General features: G+C 59.7%; 2 protein-coding genes across 7 annotated transcripts; one reads left to right on the top strand and one right to left on the bottom strand.

Annotated features, from left to right (window-relative positions):
• Window positions 1-342: 342 nt before the first annotated feature.
• On the bottom strand, window positions 343-8,358 carry CRELD2 (cysteine rich with EGF like domains 2). 2 transcript variants are annotated; one of them, XM_081127695.1, is made up of 10 exons: window positions 8,098-8,358; window positions 7,876-7,958; window positions 7,362-7,472; window positions 6,709-6,800; window positions 5,961-6,137; window positions 4,528-4,623; window positions 3,295-3,378; window positions 2,353-2,448; window positions 1,686-1,832; window positions 343-618 (listed from the first exon to the last, which is right to left on the bottom strand). In XM_081127695.1, exons 1-10 carry the CDS (start codon window positions 8,218-8,220, stop codon window positions 569-571), a joined length of 1,059 nt encoding a protein of 352 aa, XP_080983821.1. In that variant the 5' UTR covers window positions 8,221-8,358; the 3' UTR covers window positions 343-568. The 2 variants fall into 2 exon arrangements, with proteins under 2 accessions (XP_080983821.1, XP_080983820.1); XM_081127694.1 differs by having other exon boundaries at window positions 343-1,458; window positions 8,098-8,339.
• A 147-nt stretch (window positions 8,359-8,505) lies between these two features.
• On the top strand, window positions 8,506-16,704 carry ALG12 (ALG12 alpha-1,6-mannosyltransferase). 5 transcript variants are annotated; one of them, XM_081131038.1, is made up of 10 exons: window positions 8,506-8,677; window positions 10,555-10,808; window positions 10,892-11,024; window positions 11,963-12,136; window positions 12,876-13,070; window positions 13,521-13,624; window positions 14,280-14,503; window positions 15,603-15,772; window positions 15,857-15,932; window positions 16,047-16,704. In XM_081131038.1, exons 2-10 carry the CDS (start codon window positions 10,641-10,643, stop codon window positions 16,276-16,278), a joined length of 1,476 nt encoding a protein of 491 aa, XP_080987164.1. In that variant the 5' UTR covers window positions 8,506-8,677; window positions 10,555-10,640; the 3' UTR covers window positions 16,279-16,704. The 5 variants fall into 5 exon arrangements, with proteins under 5 accessions (XP_080987164.1, XP_080987163.1, XP_080987161.1 ...); XM_081131037.1 differs by having other exon boundaries at window positions 8,596-8,677; window positions 15,531-15,772; XM_081131035.1 differs by having other exon boundaries at window positions 8,596-8,677; window positions 15,528-15,772.
• The last annotated feature ends 1,199 nt before the right edge of the window (window positions 16,705-17,903 follow it).

Below are 17,903 nucleotides of genomic sequence, written 5' to 3'. Positions count from 1 at the left end.
CCTGGTGTTTTTCTCCAGCGTACCCCCAAAGACGGCTGCCTTGCCAGAGGGCCCTTAGTCTGTGGAACCCTTAACTGCTCACTCTGCGGAGGGGGAGGAGGCATGTCCCACAGGTCGGGCCCTGAAACCACCTGGTTAAGATTTTAATTGAAGTTGCAGGCCTGAGGTGGGTGCCCTTGAGGTGTGCACGGGACGCCCTTGAGACAGTAGGATTGTCTGCCTCGGTTTCCCCGCAGAACTCGGGGGACCCCACATCTCACTGCTCTGGCAGAACTGAGCTGAATGGGGCAAACTCCATCTTAAAGTGTCCACACTTTTCAATGAGACAAATCCACACACTAGTTCTGGGCCTACCTTCAGTGGTTAATCACATTATAAAGAATGGTATCAAAATATACAAATCTGTTTAAGAACCAAAAATGCAGCTTTTGAAAGGGCCGAGTGAGCATCAACCGTCTGGAAGGCAGCTTCCCCCTCTGGCCTGGAGACACCGGCAAGTGCGCGGTCGGGCTGCCAGGGCTCAGTCTAAATAACTTAAAGGGCAGGTCTGGCTTCCACTGGACACACCTCACAAGTCTTCCCGGGAGGGCAGCTGAGCTGGGCTTTCCTCTGTGATGTCTGTCAGGAAACAAACAGATCATCCTGTAAAACACTGGACAAAAGGCCCTGAGGATGTGGCCACCAGGTCTTCCCTGCGACCATGGCAGTGTGTGCGGTGCCCATGGCCTTGGGAGTCGGCACTGTCCTCCCTCCAGACACAGTGGCCCCCCTGGCCCCCAGCTGGGGGTGTCTAGGCAGGACACGTGACTGGACGGCATTCCAGAGCCATCACGTGGCTGGGGGTATGGAGATGGCGGTCAGGAGTGGGTGAGGCAGCCCCGAAAGCAGCCTGTACAAGACAAGAGCCTGGGCAGAGGTGGGGGCCAGGGCAAGGAGGGGCCATAGCAGCAGATGGGAGAAGGTAGGGTGCAGGCCGGGAGCAGCTAGGTGACATGGGCTGTGGCCCGGCCTCTGCCCTTGAGCTCTGCTGACTGAGGGTTTCTGGTCCTGGGCACTCCAGGTCAGTGCCACGCGTGCATGTGGACTTGCTTTTCTGTGTCCTGCTAGGGACTTGGGAGCTTCTGGAGCCCGAGTCACATCTTACTCATTTGGGAAACGTCTGACCAGTGTCTTTTTGAACATGGACTTCCATGAGGCTGTCATGGGAAGGGCTGTGTCCCCCCAAAACTGTCCATGTCCCACCCCTGGGGAATGCAGCTACAAGTCCAAGACCACCAGCTTCCAGGAGCTGGGAGAGGCAGGATACCCCCCTGCAGGTTTGGGACGGAGCGCAGCCTGCGGAGCCCTGGGTCTGATGTCCAGCCCAAAAGAGGCGAGGCGGCACTCTGCTGTGGAAGCTGCGTCGGGGGCCCGGGAGCTCAGGCAGACAGTCTGCCGTGTCATCTTTCTCTGCAGCATCTGGTGATGTTCATGGCTCAGCGACTTCACTTTGCATCTCCCCACCTCCCGCCCCTGCAGGGCTCTGTCCCCACAGAGAAGTTCCACCCTCGTCTTCTAGGAACCCCGGCTGTCACCACCCAGGGACGCTTTCTGTGTGATTTTAACTTGGGAGTTCCCGGTGGTGCCCGTGAAACCCCACTGCAGAGGGGGCGGGTGGGCTGCATGGAGACCCCCCCACCACTCACCGTGCCTGGCTGGCTGCATCTGCACACAAGCGTCCTCAGTCTCCTCGAAGCCTTCGGGACACACGCAGACGTAACTCCCAGGGGTGTTGTAGCAGTTCTCATCTTTTCTCGGACATACTTTTCTCGGCAGCGAGCACTCGTCCACATCTGAAACAGCAAGTCCCCTGAGTGAGTCCCTATGCTTAGCAGACGCACCACAGGTGAGGTTCACTTAGGAGCACGAGGCCCAGAACACCACCGAGGGGGAGGAGCGAGGGGAGGGTTTAACTCCGGTCTCGGAGAAGGACTCTCCAAGGAGCAGGGGAATGCAGGCGGGGAGCCCGGCCCACTCCCTGCCTTTCTCCAGGTGGGTTCCAGCTGGGCCTCAACTGAGGCCATGCCGCCCAGGAGCTGACAGAAAACGTGGGTGCATGAGGCTGGACCAGCGCATGAGGGTGCGGGGCTCGCATTCGGTCACCAGCAGTGTGTGCACCTGGGGCACCTGGGTAGGCCCTTGCGTCCCCACCCACTGCTCCTGCATCTCCTGAGACCCCCAGATGCTTGGGAGGCCTGAGAAGCGGGGTATGCAGGAGAGCTTGTGCCCAGTGTCCCATCCCCATCAGCTCATGGCCGCTCTGCTCTGGTCCCTCTGGGAGGTTCCACCTGTGTCTGGCAGACGTGCACTGACCTGTACACTGGCCGTTCTCTTTTGTGTAGCCGGGGATGCACTCCTTACACTGTCCTGGGCCCTTCCCCGTGCAGCCCACACAGGTGGAGTCACATTCTAGAAATAGGAGGGAGACGGTGACAACAGCAGACTCACCTCCTGGAGACACGCTGGGGCCCTGATGCCCAGAACCACGTGTCCCTCATCTGTCCCTCACCTGTCCCGCAAGGGCTCACAGAGCACTTGGAATTTTGGAATTTAAGCCATGATGTCCCCTGAAGAGCTGAGGCCCAGCTTGGAGGTAAACCTCTTGTGGGGACTGTGTAGGGCAGCTTTCCTCAAAACAAACCTCAGGCTTGGTGACACTGCACAACTTGCTGCTAGGGGCTTAGTACTAACAGTGGAAGCTGCAGCGTCTCAAGGTCAAACAGGAAAAGCCCGCATTGTCCCTGACCCCGGGGCAGGCAGCCCTGCACAGGCACAACGGTTCTGGGCATACTGGGGCCCTAATACCCATGTTCCTGACCGAGCAATTTGGAAACTAATCCAGAAAAGCTGTGAGAGCATGAGAACTCCACCGATAAGGGTGTCTATGGTTTGCAACTAGGGAGAACCAGTCTGTTCCAACATCCAGAGTGTGGACCGCTGGGAAAACAGATAACGCCAAGATCATGACCACGACGTGGGAGGTGATGCACAGACAGGGTCACACCGAGGCCCCTGTCCAGCAGACAGGACTGGGAGAAAGCCTCAGGGAGTGAGTTAAATAGTGCCGGCTTCCTCTCCTTGGAATTGGTGATTTTTCTATGCTCTTCTTTACAACTTATTCGAATGTTCTGATTTTTCTACAGCAAATGCCCACCACTCGTGTGGCCACCTTGGACTTTGTAAAGTAGGTGGAACGTGCAGTTGCTGAGAAGCCACAGGGATGTTTAAAAGGGAGGGAGTGGAGCTGGCCCCCACCTTCGCAATGAAAAGAGCCGTTGCTGTTCTTGCAGTACTGCTGGGCGCTGCAGGGAGGTGTCTCTGCTGCACACTCGTCCACATCTGGAACCAACGCACAGCTGTGAGTGGCAGCCCCAGCCACCTTCAGGACCACAGAGCTGGTCACCCGGTACAGCCCATGGCCAGGGCTGCTTGGAGAAAGTGGCCGTGTCGAGGACACGCTTTGATGGTCATCCTCGGAGGCCTCCAGGGGTGGGGACTAGGGACCCTTGGTGCCACGAGGTGGGGTCGCTGCGAGGGACCAGTGCTGTGTGAGCACCTGGCTTCCCCATGGCCTCACACAAGCCCTGTGTATGGGCCGGGACAGGGTGGGGGTGCTTCCCCCCAACTGGACATGGGGTGCATGGCCCTGACCGGCCTCAGGCCATACAGCTCTGAGACAATGCCACTGATGCTGTGGTTCAGGGAGGGCCGCTGCCTCTACCTGCCGCCCCTCGGCCTGCCTGGGGGCCCGCTGGGTCAGGGCTCCAAGATGCTCAGGGCTGGTGAGCCTGTGCGCCCGGGCACACTGAAGCAAAGGAAAGGATGCCCCGGAGCAGGTGGTGGCCACAGGCTGGGCGGGCGGGGACAGATGGGAGGCAGGCCCAGGGCCTCAACTCCACGAGGCAGCAGAGCCCCGGGCAGGGGCAGGTCAGGAAGGCAGGGCCTCCCCTGCAGCCAGGTGGATGGGCCAGGCAGACACTGTGACTGCAACCTCACAAGAGTGGCTCTCCAGACCAAGGGGAGGTCTGTGACCAGCAGGACCTGCCTGCACTCCACCTGTGCCACTGTTCTGAGTCCCCACTAGTCAGAGACCATGGCTCCTACAACTGTGTCTTTTATGAAACCTGGGCCTGAGCTGACAGGACCACCCCAGGCCACTGACAGCAAGGATGACTGGTGAGGGCCCACCTTCCGAGCCCAGGGTGTAGGCTGTGGAGGGTTGGAGGAAACCACAAGGATCCTTCCTGAAAGCTGCACACAGCATGTGCAACCAGCACACAGCATGTGCAACCAGCCCGTGGGCGAGACACACGTGTAAACCTAGGCCTCCATGCCCGGACCTTACACGTACCGTGGAAGACCAGTCACCTTCCCCATGGGGCTGAGGGTTGAAGGGAGCTCTCCCAGGAAGGGGTGGGCAGGCCCCACGGGGCACTGGGAGGATGGGGGCAGGGGGTAGGGGGAGGCCAGGCCCAGCAGCAGCCTCACCCATGCAGGCGCCGTCCTCCCGGGTCCAGCCCACCTCGCACTGGACACAGTCTCTGTTGGTGGGGCCCGTGCACAGCTTACAGGACTCGTCACAGGCTAGAAGGCAGAGAGGATGGCAGTCAACACGCAGGAACCCCGTTCTCAGCAAAAAAACAAAGCAAAGGTCAGCTTGGAAGTGAGGAATTTACGTTCAGCAGGACCAGGATAAAAACCGCAGGGAAGGGAGGTTCAGTTAGCGACGGAAAAGGTGCATGTGTGACTTGCAATGTTACGAGGGCTCCCACTGCCCACTAGTGGTAACTCGTCAGCAACAAGGGCAGCGAGGCAGCCATCTACAGCCTGGCTGGTGGGCCCCACTCTGCACCAACTCTGGGCAGGGGAAGGCCCAGGGGGATCGGGGAGCAGCCACACACAGGAACACATGGGGCAGCAGGGCAGCTGAGCCCAGCTGTCAGCTCCCTGCACGTCAGAAGCCTCCAGTGGTGACAAGGCCACCACTCATGACTACGGCTGTGGATTTATTTTATTTTTTAAAGATTTTTAAAATTAACCTTTAGAGAAATAGGAAGGGAGAGGGGGAGAGAGAGAGAGAAACATCAACTGGCTGCCTCCTACACGTCCCCCACCAGAGATCAAACCAGAAACCTGTGCATGTACCCTGATGGGGAATCAACCCCCAATCTTTCAGTGCACGGGACAATGCTCAGCCAACTGAACCTCACCAGCCAGGGCCAACAGTGAATTTATAACCACCCTGGGCAAGTGGTCAGCGTGTGTCAGAGGAGGGCATGCCCACATTACTGAATGGTCAGCATGGTCCACCACAGCTGAGAGGGTCTGTGTAACACACTGAGTGGGGAGCCCAGGTAATGGCCTTTGAAGATCAGACAGCAGCCCTGCACCAGCAGGGTAACCACCACGGTGTGTCCTCTAGAAGGGACCGAGGGCGAGGACACACGGTATGGCCTCCAGGTGTTCCAAGTCTCCTCTGTGCCGCCTCCCCATCCAGTCTCTTCAGTGACAGGGGCCAGGGCTCGGTGCTAAGCCTGAGTGACAGTAGGCACCCCGGGCCTCTGCACCCTACATTGCACCCAGGGACACCCAGGAGGGTACTCGAGGGCCAGGAGTCCTGCAGGAGAGGCCCTAGGGGAGTAAGCCCTGTGCCAGAACATGCCAGGCACCAGGTCATGAGAGAAGACCACTGTGGATGTCACAGAACTGCCGACCCCCAGGCCATCTCCAGAAGGGTCAGGAGAAAAGTGAAAGCTATTCAGGGATGGGATGTGCGACCACCATGCGCATCAGTCCTGTCTCTTTCCTTCACATGTCCCTGATGTCTGGGGTAGGAGATTAACAGATCCTTTGTCCCCACTTCTGCAGGGGCTCTGGGAAGGGCCACTCCTGCCACCCAGGCACAGGGCATGCCGCAGTACCTGTGCACACGCTGTGGGTCTCATTCCTCAGTGCGCTGAAGTAGCCGTCCATGCAGTCAGCGCACAGCGCCCCGCGGTAGCCCAGGTGGCACTGGCAGGACCCGTCGCCCTGTCTGCTGCCGTCCCCGCTGCAGTGGCCGTTCCCGCTGCAGGGCCGCTCAGACCCGCCCTGGCAGGCTGTGGGGACACACACCACGATCACTGTGCGCCCAAGGAGGCAGCCAGGGTACGCCCTCCATGTTCTTACACAGAAAATGCCACTCCACTCACTTGACACACAATCAAAAGAGCCTTTTGGGTTTTTTGCTAAAATCCAAACCCTACTTTACCCCTGAAACTAGCGTGACTCTCTGAGGAACATGTAGCCTGCGAGCTTGGCGAGGGCATCTGGGCAGCCTCACCTGAAACACGGGAGGGGATGCTCACCTCGGGGGGAGGGGAACCCGTGGGACAGCAAGATGGTCCCCCTGTGACCGCAGGTCACCGGGAAACCAGGAAAGGCAGGCAGGAGGCGGCTTTGGCCAGTGAGGGGGTCTTACCTCGAAAACTGTGTCATGTTATCCGGCTGACCATGTGAGTGACTTGGGTAATGCCCACAGCAAGCCGTGGCTTAGCCCTGACCCACCCACTGAGGCTGAATGCGGTGTGTGCAGCCCGACAGACGTCCACTGGCCCTGGCCTCTCACACACAGGCCTTTGCTGTGAGCGGAGCTGTGCTGGGGCCACAGATCTCCCCGAGGTAACGTACCAAGGCAGTCTGGCCCGTAAGTTCCCGGAGAACAGCAAACTTTCAGCGTTTTCACACAAAACCACTCAAATAAGTCAGGGTAATCCTTCTTCCTAAGGATTTAAGAAGTGCTTGTTTAGCCTCACACAATAGGCTTCTTCAAAGCGAAAACACAGCTTCCTGTAGTACCAGGTGCCCTGAAACCCCGGAAGGGGCAGCCAGGTGGGAACACCCTCTCCCCGCTAACTTTCTCGTTTTGATCATTACACTAAGGTCATCAAAAGGGGTAACAGGGGTAAGAGAGAGGACAGGCGTGGGGAAGCGCTCTCTACTGCTTTTGTAACGTCTCTAAAACTGAAATTATTTCAAAATTAAAAACTGCCCCGGCCAGTATGGTTCAGTGGTTATAGCATCCGCCTGGGCACTGAAGGGTCAAGGGTTCGATTCCCAGTCTAGGGCATGTACCTGGATTGCAGGTTCAATCCCTCGCCCAGGCCCTGGGCACATGGGGGAGGGAACCGATTGATGTGTTTCTCACATCAATGTTTCCCTCCTTCCTTCCACTCTCTCTAAAAATCAATGGAAAAAGTATCCTCCAGGGATGATTAACGACAACAAAAACAAATTGTTTGTGGTGGTTTCAGTGACCCCGGGAAGGAGCCCTGGACACTCACAGTGACAGCCACCAGGCCTCCAGCTGCTCCTCGTGCTCCTCCACCAGGCGGTTGCATTCGAAGTCGCTGCTCTGGCACAGGCTCTCCACGATCTCCAGGAGGCGGACCTCGCTGCAACGCAAGGCCAGCTCCGGGTCAGCACCTGGCCAGCACCGAGTCAGCTCGGAGCCAGCACCCGGCCAGCACCGGGCCAGCTCCGGGCCAGCACCTGGCCAGCACCGAGTCAGCTCCGGGCCAGCACCCGGCCAGCTCCGGGCCAGCACCGGGTCAGCACTGGGCCAGCTCTGGACCAACACCGGGTCAGCTCTGGGTCAGCATCGGGTCAGCTCCGGGCCAGCACCCAGCCAGCACCGGATCAGCTCCGGGCCGGCTCCGGGCCAGCGTGTCCCGCCGGGGCCATGCACAGGGCCGACGCCGGGGCGTCAGGGGGCCTCTCCATCCTCAGGGTGACGGCCGGAGCGGAGGGGTCCCGGGAGAAGCCCCGGAGCGGGGGCCGCGGGCGGCGCCCACCCACCTGAACTCGTACTTGGACAGCGACTTCTCCTCCCAGGCCGTGTTGCCGCCGCCGAAGTTCTTCCTCGCCGTGTCCGCCATCCCCTGCGGGCAGAGGGGGGCGTGGGGCGGCTCGCTCGCCCGTCCCGGCGGGGTCCCCGGGCCCACATGGGGGGTTCCCGGGCCCACCGCGGGCTGACCCTGCGCCCGGGCCCCCCCGCCCCGGCCCGCGCCGCCGGCCCACCTGGTTGAACTTGTCCACCAGCTCCCGGCAGCTGTTGCAGGGCGTCGGCTTCTGCGCGACCTCCCCGGGCAGCAGCAGCCCCAGCAGCAGCAGCCCCAGCGCGGCCGGCGCCGGCGGGCGCATGGCGGGCGAGCAGACACTCGCCGGGGTCGGAGGAACCGCCGAGCTCTCGGGCCTCCGCCCGCCTCCGGCTCAGCCGCGCCGGCGGTTCCCGGGGCTACTTGACGGAGCCGGGCGGGGCCCCGCCCCCCGCCATCCCTCGCGCCGCTATTGGTCGGGGGGAACCTCCCCGGCCCCATGTGGCCCAATCAGGGCTCGCCACGAGAAGTGGCCAATAGAAAGGCCCCGGGTCAGCATCCAGCCGGGAGAGGATGGGGAGGGGAGCGTGGAAGCCTGAGCCCGCCCCCCGGCTGCGCCTGCGGCGCCATCTTTACTCCGGGCGCCCGTCGCATTGTCGGCTTTGGCGGCCATATTCGGTTTGGGCAAAGGCTTCGCCTTGTTCTCGGCTTCCGCCGCCCCACTTCCGGCCGAGGGCGGAGGAGACGGCGCGCTCCGGGAGACGGCGGTGCTGCCCAGCGAGGTCAGAGTGCGCTGCCGCGGCCCGGGCCCGGGTGGGCGGCTGGGAGCCCGAGCCAAAGCTGCGGCGGGGACCCTGCGTCCTTTCCATGCGTGTTCACGTGGGACGGCCGCCTCCGGGCCTCTCACCTGGGGGTGGGCTCCTCACCTGCGGGCGGGCTCCTCACCTGGGGGCGGGCTCCTCACGTGGGGGCGGGACCTCCTTACCTGGGGGCGGGCTCCTCACGTGGGGGCGGGACCCCCTCACCTGTGGGCGGGCTCCTCACGTGGGGACCGGACCCCCTCACCTGGGGGCGGGCTCCTCACCTGGGGCGGGACCTCCTTACCTGGGTGGGGCCTCCTCACCCGGGGGTGGGTCCTCCTTACCTGGTACCTGATCAGTGTCTTGGGAGGCCCTGGAATCTGCAATGTCCCAGGTGCTCAGTTTTACTGGGATTAAAACACTAGTGTACTTTTTACTGGAAATGTAAACTGGTCTGATGACATCCACATTTGAGTTTTTACCGAATTTGTTTGTTTTAAAAATTTCTTTATTGATTTTTAAAGAGAGAGGAAGGGGGAGAGAGAGAAACACCGATGGGAGAGGGGTACATCAGTCGCCCCCTACTGGGGATCAAGCCTATAGCTCAGGCATGTGCCCCAACCAGGAATGGAATCTTTTTGTGCGCAGGAAGATACCCAACCAACTGAGCCACAGCAGCCAGGGCTTTACTGAATTTCTTCAGCTAGTATGTTGAGCACCTACTACGTGCCAGGCTCTGCTGATGCAGCAGTGAGTTGGCCTAGTGGCCCTGCCCCCAGGTTGAGAACCCGGCAGCAGGACACTCAAAGGCACCTTCCATCCAGCAGTGTGAGCACTCACGATGACCAGGGTCCGTTCTCCTTGCTGAGGTTACGGGTGGAAGGGGGCAGAAACAAACCAGAAAAACCATGCCCTTCAGTAGCTCACGTTTCAGAAACGGGGAGACAGTAGCAGCACCTCTTTCCATTGGGGGTTTATATCTGGAAAAACAAGTTACTTCTGAGGGGCACTGGGTGTTCTGGTGATCCTCATTATGGGAGCCTCTTCCCCGTGCACTGAGTCCAGCTGGATTCTGGGCCCTTCTCACCTACAGGTTTTCCTTGCTCGTCGGCCCCTGACTTGCTGTCTTTGGAGAGTGCAGACTCCTTAAATCTCCCTCTAACAGACAGCACTGCGAGGCTCCTTCTGCTTCTGGCCCTTGGGGATTTGATCAAATAAAATCAACCCTGTTTAAAGAGCAGCCAGAAACACAAAGAACTTTCCTTCCCCCAGTCGACAGGTCTAGGTCAACCAGGCCAGAGCTGACTGGGCTGGAATTTGGGCCATCCACTGCAGGCACATCTGCCTGAGACCCTCGAGGACACATTATCCTTGTCACCCGCGCATTCACGTTTGTGGCCAGTGTGGTGCCACCCAGGGGCTCCGCATGTCACCAGGGGCAGTTGAGAAGGCAGCTGGGCAGGTGCCCATAGCCCCACCCACCGTGTCAGGCTCAGGGGCTCTTCTGATTGCCCTGTGTTCCCCTCCTGGGCTCCCACCTCACAGCTTCTGTCCAGGCTCTTGACCGGAACTGTGGGGGCTGAACCAGGTTTCAGTGCAGTGCAGGGCCATCCTGCCCTTGGGGCCAGGCTGCACGCAGGACTAAACTCAGGTTCTGCGTCCGAAGTCTCCCTGGAGAAATATTCACCCAGCTCAGTGCAAGGCAGCCAGTTAACATGAGAACACTCCTCACGTGAGTTTTTGTAAAATCTTTGTGTTTTGATGTGTTTTTAGATGTACAGACGTTGCAACAAGCATTCCTGCTTTCCTGTCCTCTGGATCTCCCAGGTGTTGCCTAAAGTGTGATGTTTTAAATCTAGGAGTCTCCGCTTTCGTTCTGTGAGATGTTTCCACAGTGGCAGTGCTGACGGTGGATGAGGGACAGTGCGTGAAGTCGAAGCACAGAATGGCCGGGAAGAGGCCGTCGGGCTCAGGCAGGCAGCACTGGCTGCTGGGGCTGCTGGTCGCTGTAGCCACTGTCCACCTGGTCACCTGCCCCTACACCAAGGTGGAGGAGAGCTTCAGTCTGCAGGCCATGCACGACCTGCTCTACCACGGGCTAGACCTGAAGCAGGTGAGGCCCATGCCTACGCCCACGCCCACGCCCACGCCGCCCCAAGCCCCCAAGCCTCTGCTGACCTTGCCCTCGCCCTGCAGTATGATCACCTGGAGTTCCCGGGCGTGGTTCCCAGGACATTCCTTGGGCCGCTGGTGATCGCAGTGCTCTCCAGCCCTGCAGTCTGTGTGCTCTCGCTGCTGGGAATGTCCAAATTCTATTCTCAGCTGATAGGTAAGGATGGGTCTTTCAATGGGGACAGAGAAACTGTGGTGAGACCTAGTGATCTTGGTTGGCTAGCCTGAGGCTCCCTCACGCAGCAGTGTCCACCTGTGGATCCTGGCTGTCTGCAGCCACTTGGCGTGGCAGTTCAGAGCACTGGTTGAGGTCAGACATCAGCCCTTTCTGGGGTGTGACCTGGGACAGGGAACCGAGCACCTCTGGCAACTGTGAAGTGAGGGTGGCTGCACCTCCCTGCCCAGGGGCTGCCTATGCAGATCCCCCTGGATTTTCCTCTGGGCCCATTTTGGAAGGTTTGCTGCACAGAGCTCTGCGTCCTCGGTTCTAGCCAGTAATCGCCATCTTTCCATTTAGTACGCTTCTGTTGCATACAAACCCAGACCATACTCACGTTTCCCCACAGATGCAAACACGTTCCCACGGTGAGTTTGGGCTGGTGGTGAGCTGTGACCAAGTCAGACTCCTGAGGAGGAGCAGCCGAGCTCTCCCAGGGGCAGCGTAGGACACGCACTGTTGCACAGGGCAACTAGACAGGCCGTGCTGGTCACGGGGCACTGGGGAGCCCCAGGCAGGAGAGCAGGGACCCATCTGAGCATTGGGCCCTCATAAATGTGGCTCTGGAGGTGTCCCAGCCGAGTGAAGGGCCTGGGGTGCCAGTGCCAGGCCTGTCACACTGGTACAGACGCCGCCTGCCCTGCCCTAGATCTCGCAATCACAGTGCAGCGCTGGGGTCGGGCGCTGGGATTGGCGCTGGGGTCTAGGCGGTCCATTTCCCACACACAGATGTTTTTAATACCCAAGGTCAGTCCCCTCTGAGGGTTGTTTCACTGTCACTTGGTCATTAACCAACCACTGCAAGTTATAGTGTCAAAGACCTGCCTGGCCTGGGCTGTCTCGCTGCCGGTCACACACATGTCGCTGTCCCTGTTTAGTCAGAGCAGTCCTCGGACTTGGCGTGGTTTTTGGACTCTGGACTTTGCAAAAGGAAGTGCGACGGCATTTTGGGGCCACGGCAGCCACCATGTTCTGCTGGATGACGGCCACACAATTCCACCTGATGTTCTACTGCACGCGGACACTCCCCAACGTGCTGGCCCTGCCTGTGGGTACGTAGTTGATGGGTGTGCTGGTCAGGCCTTGCGGTGACCCCCATGCCTCTCGCTGGGCTCAGGGCACAACTGCCAGGTGACAGGTGAGGGGGCATCTGATGACAGCTGCTCCCCATGTGGCATTGTAAAAACACCCAGGGACAGGACAGCCTGGGATGGGCATGGTGTCTGCTCTCACTGGGTTGAGGTGCACTTTCCAGCAAAGGGCACACCTGGGAGGGTTCCCCGTGTAGGCTCTGCAGGGACTTGGGGTGACAGCAGCTTGCTTGGGGTGTTCTGGGGGTGCCCCAGGGAGATGGCAGGGCCCCAGGGAGGCCATGGGTGGCATGGGATTGGGGGTCTGTGCTGACCTGGTAGAGGCGTGGCCTGGCCCTCACATGCCTGGGGAAGGGTCCTCTGCTGGTCATGGGGGAGGTAGTGAGCAGGGCACCATTCCCACTGAGCTGTGGGTGGAGCCAGCTGGGTGTGCTGAGCACAGCGGGACTGGAGTGGAGGGTAGGGAGGGGGCGCCAAACGTGGGGAGCCTGGAGGCTCCTGAGATAGAGCAGGAGGCTGGAGGCAGCCCCAGGTCAGGCCGTGGGGTGGCGCAGGACCCTGGTGGCGGTGGCCGGGGCAGGACATCCTGGGTGCAGCCTGGCCCGCATGGGGGTACCTGTCCTGGGAGGTGTCTGCTGTCTCCTGGGGTTCTGCCTGGCTTTCACAGGAGAGGTAAGTGCCTGCCTTGCTGTGTGTGCAGTGCTGCTGGCCCTGACCGCCTGGCTGCAGCAGCGGTGGGCCCGCTTCATCTGGCTCTCGGCGCTGGCCATCCTGGTCTTCAGGGCGGAGCTGAGCCTGCTCCTGGGTCTTGTGCTGCTGCTGCTGCTCTGCACCCGGCGGCTGTCCGTGACCAAGGCGCTGCACTGTGCTGTGCCCGCCGGCCTGCTCTGCCTCGGTGAGTCAGTGCCGCTGTCCTGACTGGAGGTGGTGCTTGGTCTTGTTTCACAGAGATGAAGAGAAATGGGGAGGGTTTGGTGTTTTTGTCATTAAACAAAGTTACTTGAACTCTGAGTGGCATTAGAAAGTCTTCACGTGGCTGCTCTTGCCATGCCGCCCGAGCATCCCCACAAGGCGCTGCCCTGCCACCAGCCTCCGCCCACAGCTCCCCTCCTCCCGCTGTGCCCGGGTCGCGGGACCCCACAGGAAGATGCTCCCAGGGACCGAGGCCTCAGCACACCAGCTCCTTCCCTTGAAGCTGATGGCTTGTGGTGTCTAGGCAGCCCCGTGGGGACATGGACCCGGGACCTGGGGTTTGGGGCTGCCCCCCATTCACCCAGCAGCCTGAGTCACTGTCTGAGCGTTCGGGTGCTGTGCCGTTTCCTGAGGAACTGTGTCACGTTGTTAGGACTGACGGTGGCTGTGGACTCCTATTTTTGGCGTTACTTTGTATGGCCAGAAGGAACTGTTCTTTGGTACAACACTGTCCAGAACAAAAGCTCCAACTGGGGAGTATCCTTTACCTGTCGCTGTGGGATGGCCTGCTGGGCAGGGGGCTGCTGCCCAGGTCTCGGTCAGACCAGATGTGAGCTGTCTGCATCTGCTGGGTGCACCAGCTGGGGGCCAGCCTGACAGAGGTGCACCTGAGGGGGACGTGGTGGCTGTTGCAGCTGCTGTAGCATCAGGACGGCACCTTCAGCCCTGTCCACACAGGAGACCCCACGAGGTGCGGGGCCTGAGGGTCTCCCCGCTCCGGTGTCCTACCTGCCCTGTGGAAACCCTTGCTTTTGTAGCCCCAGCTTCCTCTGTCCTGTGATGGGTGCTCCGCTTTCTGATATTTATTGTGAGATATTTACACTCACCAACAGAGAACGGTGTGCTGAGCAGTGCGCCATTCCCTGGATAGAAAGGAGAAAAGGGACAGGAAGGTAAAAGCCCTCTGCAGCCTGGGCACCGTCCTCAAGACACAGTGCTGGTGCTCATGCCTAGGTCCCAGTCTCTGTCTATGGGTGAAGGGGACCACGTGGTGACCTGAGGCCCAGGGGTCCCAGGCATCCCAGGCAGGAACACCTCTCAGGTCTGTGTCTTCCATGGCTCCTGGCCTGAGTCCAACTGACTGGACAGGTACCTGTTGCTGACATGTGGCCTCCTTAACCCACCCACCCAGACCTCACCCCTGCTGTGGTACTTCTACTCTGCCCTGCCACGGGGCCTGGGCAGCAGCCTGCTCTTCGTGCCCCTGGGCCTCGTGGACAGGAGGGCCTGGGCGCTGCTCCTGCCGGCGCTGGGTTTCGTGGCCCTTTACTCGCTGCTCCCACACAAGGAGCTGCGCTTCATCATCTACACCTTCCCGTTGCTCAACACCGTGGCTGCCCGGGGCTGCGCCTACCTGTGAGTGCTGGCAGTGGGGACGGCTTCACCATGCCTCTGCACACAGGCCCAGTCACTCGGGCAGGACATGAGATAGCCGCCAGCCGCAGAGGGTCTGAGGCTGGGTAGTTGGGTGAAGGAGGGCTGCTCAGGGTAGCACTCTGGCTCGCCCTTGGGGGCTGAGATGGAGGGGGACCTAGTTCACACAAAATATGCCATCAGATCCCAGCCGGGCCCTCATGAGCACAGGGTCCTGTGAGCCCTGTGGTGGGGAGGGTGCAGGTGCACTGAACTCACCCTCCTGAGCCAACAGCTTGGCCTCTGGGGAAAGAGCTGGTTGGGTGGGGAACGGAGAAAGGGGCATGCCGTGTGTCCATGGTGAAGGCAGCAGTGCACCCGGGTCCCTTCCCTCCCACAGGGATGCAGCACTTACTCCCTGAACACTGATCTGGGTCCTCGGGTGAAGGTTTGGGTGGTAGGTTTGCATCTCAAGAGGGCAGAGATGGGACTTATGCTCCCAAGCTTTCTGCAGTCCCTGCCCATGAACGGTCCAGGGGCCACCTTCCCTCACCAGGTTTGGCTGGAACACAGTGAATCCTGGCAGCACAGGGCTTCCTCAGGCAGGGGCTGAGGGACTGAGGCCTCCCTAGGGGTGCCACCTTGATGTGGTTGGTGCATTGTTCATGCCGAGGGTCTGCAGTCCCCATAGGCCAAGGCCTCGTCTAGAAGGGCTCAGCAGTCTGGTCACGGGTCCCTGAGCTGACACGGGCCAGCACCCCCTAAAGGCCCAGTCAGTCAGTATTCTTTACGTGGGCCTCACGGTCTTGTCGTAGCTTCTGCTCCACCCTGTCCGGTTGGCTTCCCTTCCGAGCTGGCATCATTCAGGGCTTGGCTTCGGGGCTGTGCTCCCACCTAAGTCATAACTCAGGATGTTTTTTAAATTGTCATCTTGGGTGGGATTTCACAGAGAAAGATTGTAAGGTTGTTTTACCCACTTACGTGTCTACTTGGTGATTAACCTTGTTCACCCTGCGAAGGGGACCAGCAGGGTTATGTTTCTGGGATGTCCCTTCCACCCATTGCTGCTGCTCACTCTCCACGAAACGTCCTGCTCTTCCAGGCTGAACAACCACCAGAAGTCCTGGCTGTACAAGGCAGGCTCCCTCCTCGTGATAGGGCACCTGGTGCTGAATGCCGCCTACTCGGCCACAGCCCTGTACGTGTCCCACTTCAACTACCCTGGTGGCGTGGCCATGCAGCAGCTACATGAGCTGGTGCCTCCCCAGACAGGTACGTGCTGGGGCTGTGGGGACCAGCGTAGCTCGGACAGAGGTGCCAGACCACGGTTCTAACTGAGCACACGGTGTTCCACAGGTGTTGTCCTGCACATTGATGTGGCTGCTGCACAGACGGGCGTGTCTCGGTTCTTGGAGGTCAATGGTGCCTGGAGGTATGTTCCTGCCAAGGTGTGACTGTGGGTGGTGGCGCTTCTCCCAGGGCTGTGCCTGGGGGCGGGGCTGGCGCAGGGCTGCAGCACGGGTGCGGGTGTCCTCTCATCTCGCAGATACGAGAAGAGGGAGGACGTGCAGCCTGGGTCGGAGCACATGCTGGCCTACACACACCTGCTCATGGAGGCGGCCCCCGGGCACCTGGCCCTCTACAGGGACACACATCGGGTCCTGGCCAACATTGCGGGTACCACTGGGGTGAGTCTGAACCTGACCAGGCTGCCTCCCTTCAACATCAACCTGCGAACAAAGCTGGTGCTTCTGGAGAGACTCCTCCCACCTTCCTGAGGGGCGCACAGCGTCGGACACAGAGCAGCACACAGACCAATCACAGAACCAAGCCGTGCCCCTGCAGGGCTGCACCTGAGGCATGGGCCCCGCTTCCGCGCCACACACTGCCCGTGAGCATGAGGGGCCCTGCACAGCCACAGGGATGGCCGACCGCCCTGGGACGCTGCTTTCAGGAGGCCCCACATTTGCTGCCCATTGGCCCGAGAGCACCTAATAAAGTGCAGCCTTTGGAAAGGTCCCAGGAGTGTCTGTGGAACTGTGAAATTGGAAGCTTTGCACCTGCTGGATGGAGTCCACCACCTGCACCCTGAGCTGCAGGCGAGTTTTTCTTCCTACTCACAGGAACAGTTGCATTTCAGAGGGAATCTTAGACACACAAACGTTCAGATGGAATGAGAATTAAAATCTGTGAACCTTCTCTTACTGGCAGTCTTACATAGTGATGTCTCCAGGGGGCCTTCACCTCGGTTTTACTTTGTGATGATTTTGGCACTTTTACACTTTACTGAACAGCATGAAGTAGCCAGTGTATCTGACACCGGAGTCAATGCAGAGAATGGGGTGTCACTGCACGTGTACACACATACCACATGCATGCACACACATGCACACACGTACATAAAGACAGGCTACTGTCAGCATTTGAGAGTAAGTTGCCTACCACAAGGCCTGGAACCCTGAGCCTCCCAGCGTGTCCTGGGAGAGACACCTGGTAGTTACTGTTTTCTCCACGGTGACTGGCCGACTGCAGACCCTCAGGCCAAGACCCCCTGTAGCTGGGCCCCACTCAGCACTGCTGATGGTGCTGCCAGCACTGCAGGGCCTCCACACCTGCCAGTTGGCACTGGGCACTGCATGTGTGTGAGCCCCCACCTGCCCCCATTTACCTGATTGTCATCAGTACTTGTTATTTGTGATTGGCATTTGCCACTCACTGGTAGCTTGTCAGCGTTCAAATATTTGTCATAGATTATTAGCACATGTGCGTGGGTTGCTGCTGGGCCTGAGGGTCTGAGAATCACACCGTCGACTCATCTTGTGTTCAGACTGTGCGAGATTCATGCCGGGAGGCTGTCAGGCTGCTCTGTCCTGTCACGTGCCCCATCACTGTTCATTTCTGGAGCCCTGTCCTACTTCTTGGCACAAGGTGCCCCACCCTTGCTCCTCTTGGCCTCTGACCCCACCTTGGAACCAGCCATTTCTCTGAGGGCACCTTTTGGCGGGGAATGTTTTCATAGACCAAGGTCTGGTGCAGAATGTGCTCACTGCTATTGGTAGGTCTGTTCCTAAGCCGTTCCTGTGGACGCAGGCAGGCAGGACAGGTGTAGGAGAAATGGTGCGTGCTGACACGTCCAGTCCCACCTGTGTGTGGGCCTGTTTGCCTCTTCCCCGTCCACCTGTCCCGGCTCCCACAATGAGATCCTGACCCCAGCAATAGCAATGTGTTTGCTCAGCAGGGTAACAAGCTTTGGAATTGCCTTGCCACACGACTGCAGAAACAAACCCACGGAACAGAGCTGGGGGTTTGCATCCTTCACTCCGGTGCCCACGACCGGAGGTTCATGGTCACATGCTGCCCTTGGGTTAGTCCCCCTTGACTGTGGGTGTGCTTTTCATTTAAC

Source organism: Miniopterus schreibersii (genome assembly GCF_964146895.1).
Source record: "Miniopterus schreibersii genome assembly, chromosome: 2".
In the NCBI taxonomy this organism is placed as follows: domain Eukaryota; kingdom Metazoa; phylum Chordata; class Mammalia; order Chiroptera; family Miniopteridae; genus Miniopterus; species Miniopterus schreibersii.
This window is presented reverse-complemented; position numbering and strand designations above follow the sequence as displayed.

Coding starts and splice junctions, on each gene's coding strand:
- ALG12 (XM_081131035.1), top strand. CDS start 10,641: ATGGCCGGGAAGAGGCCGTCGGGCTCAGGCAGGCAGCACTGGCTGCTG. Junction 13,071..13,520: donor CGCCGGCCTGCTCTGCCTCG/GTGAGTCAGTGC, acceptor TCACGTTGTTAG/GACTGACGGTGGCTGTGGAC. Junction 14,504..15,527: donor GCCCGGGGCTGCGCCTACCT/GTGAGTGCTGGC, acceptor GAAGGGGACCAG/CAGGGTTATGTTTCTGGGAT.
- CRELD2 (XM_081127694.1), bottom strand. CDS start 8,220: ATGCGCCCGCCGGCGCCGGCCGCGCTGGGGCTGCTGCTGCTGGGGCTG. Junction 6,138..6,708: donor TTACGGGCCAGACTGCCTTG/GTACGTTACCTC, acceptor GTGTCCCCACAG/CCTGCCAGGGCGGGTCTGAG. Junction 1,833..2,352: donor AGAGAACGGCCAGTGTACAG/GTCAGTGCACGT, acceptor TTGCTGTTTCAG/ATGTGGACGAGTGCTCGCTG.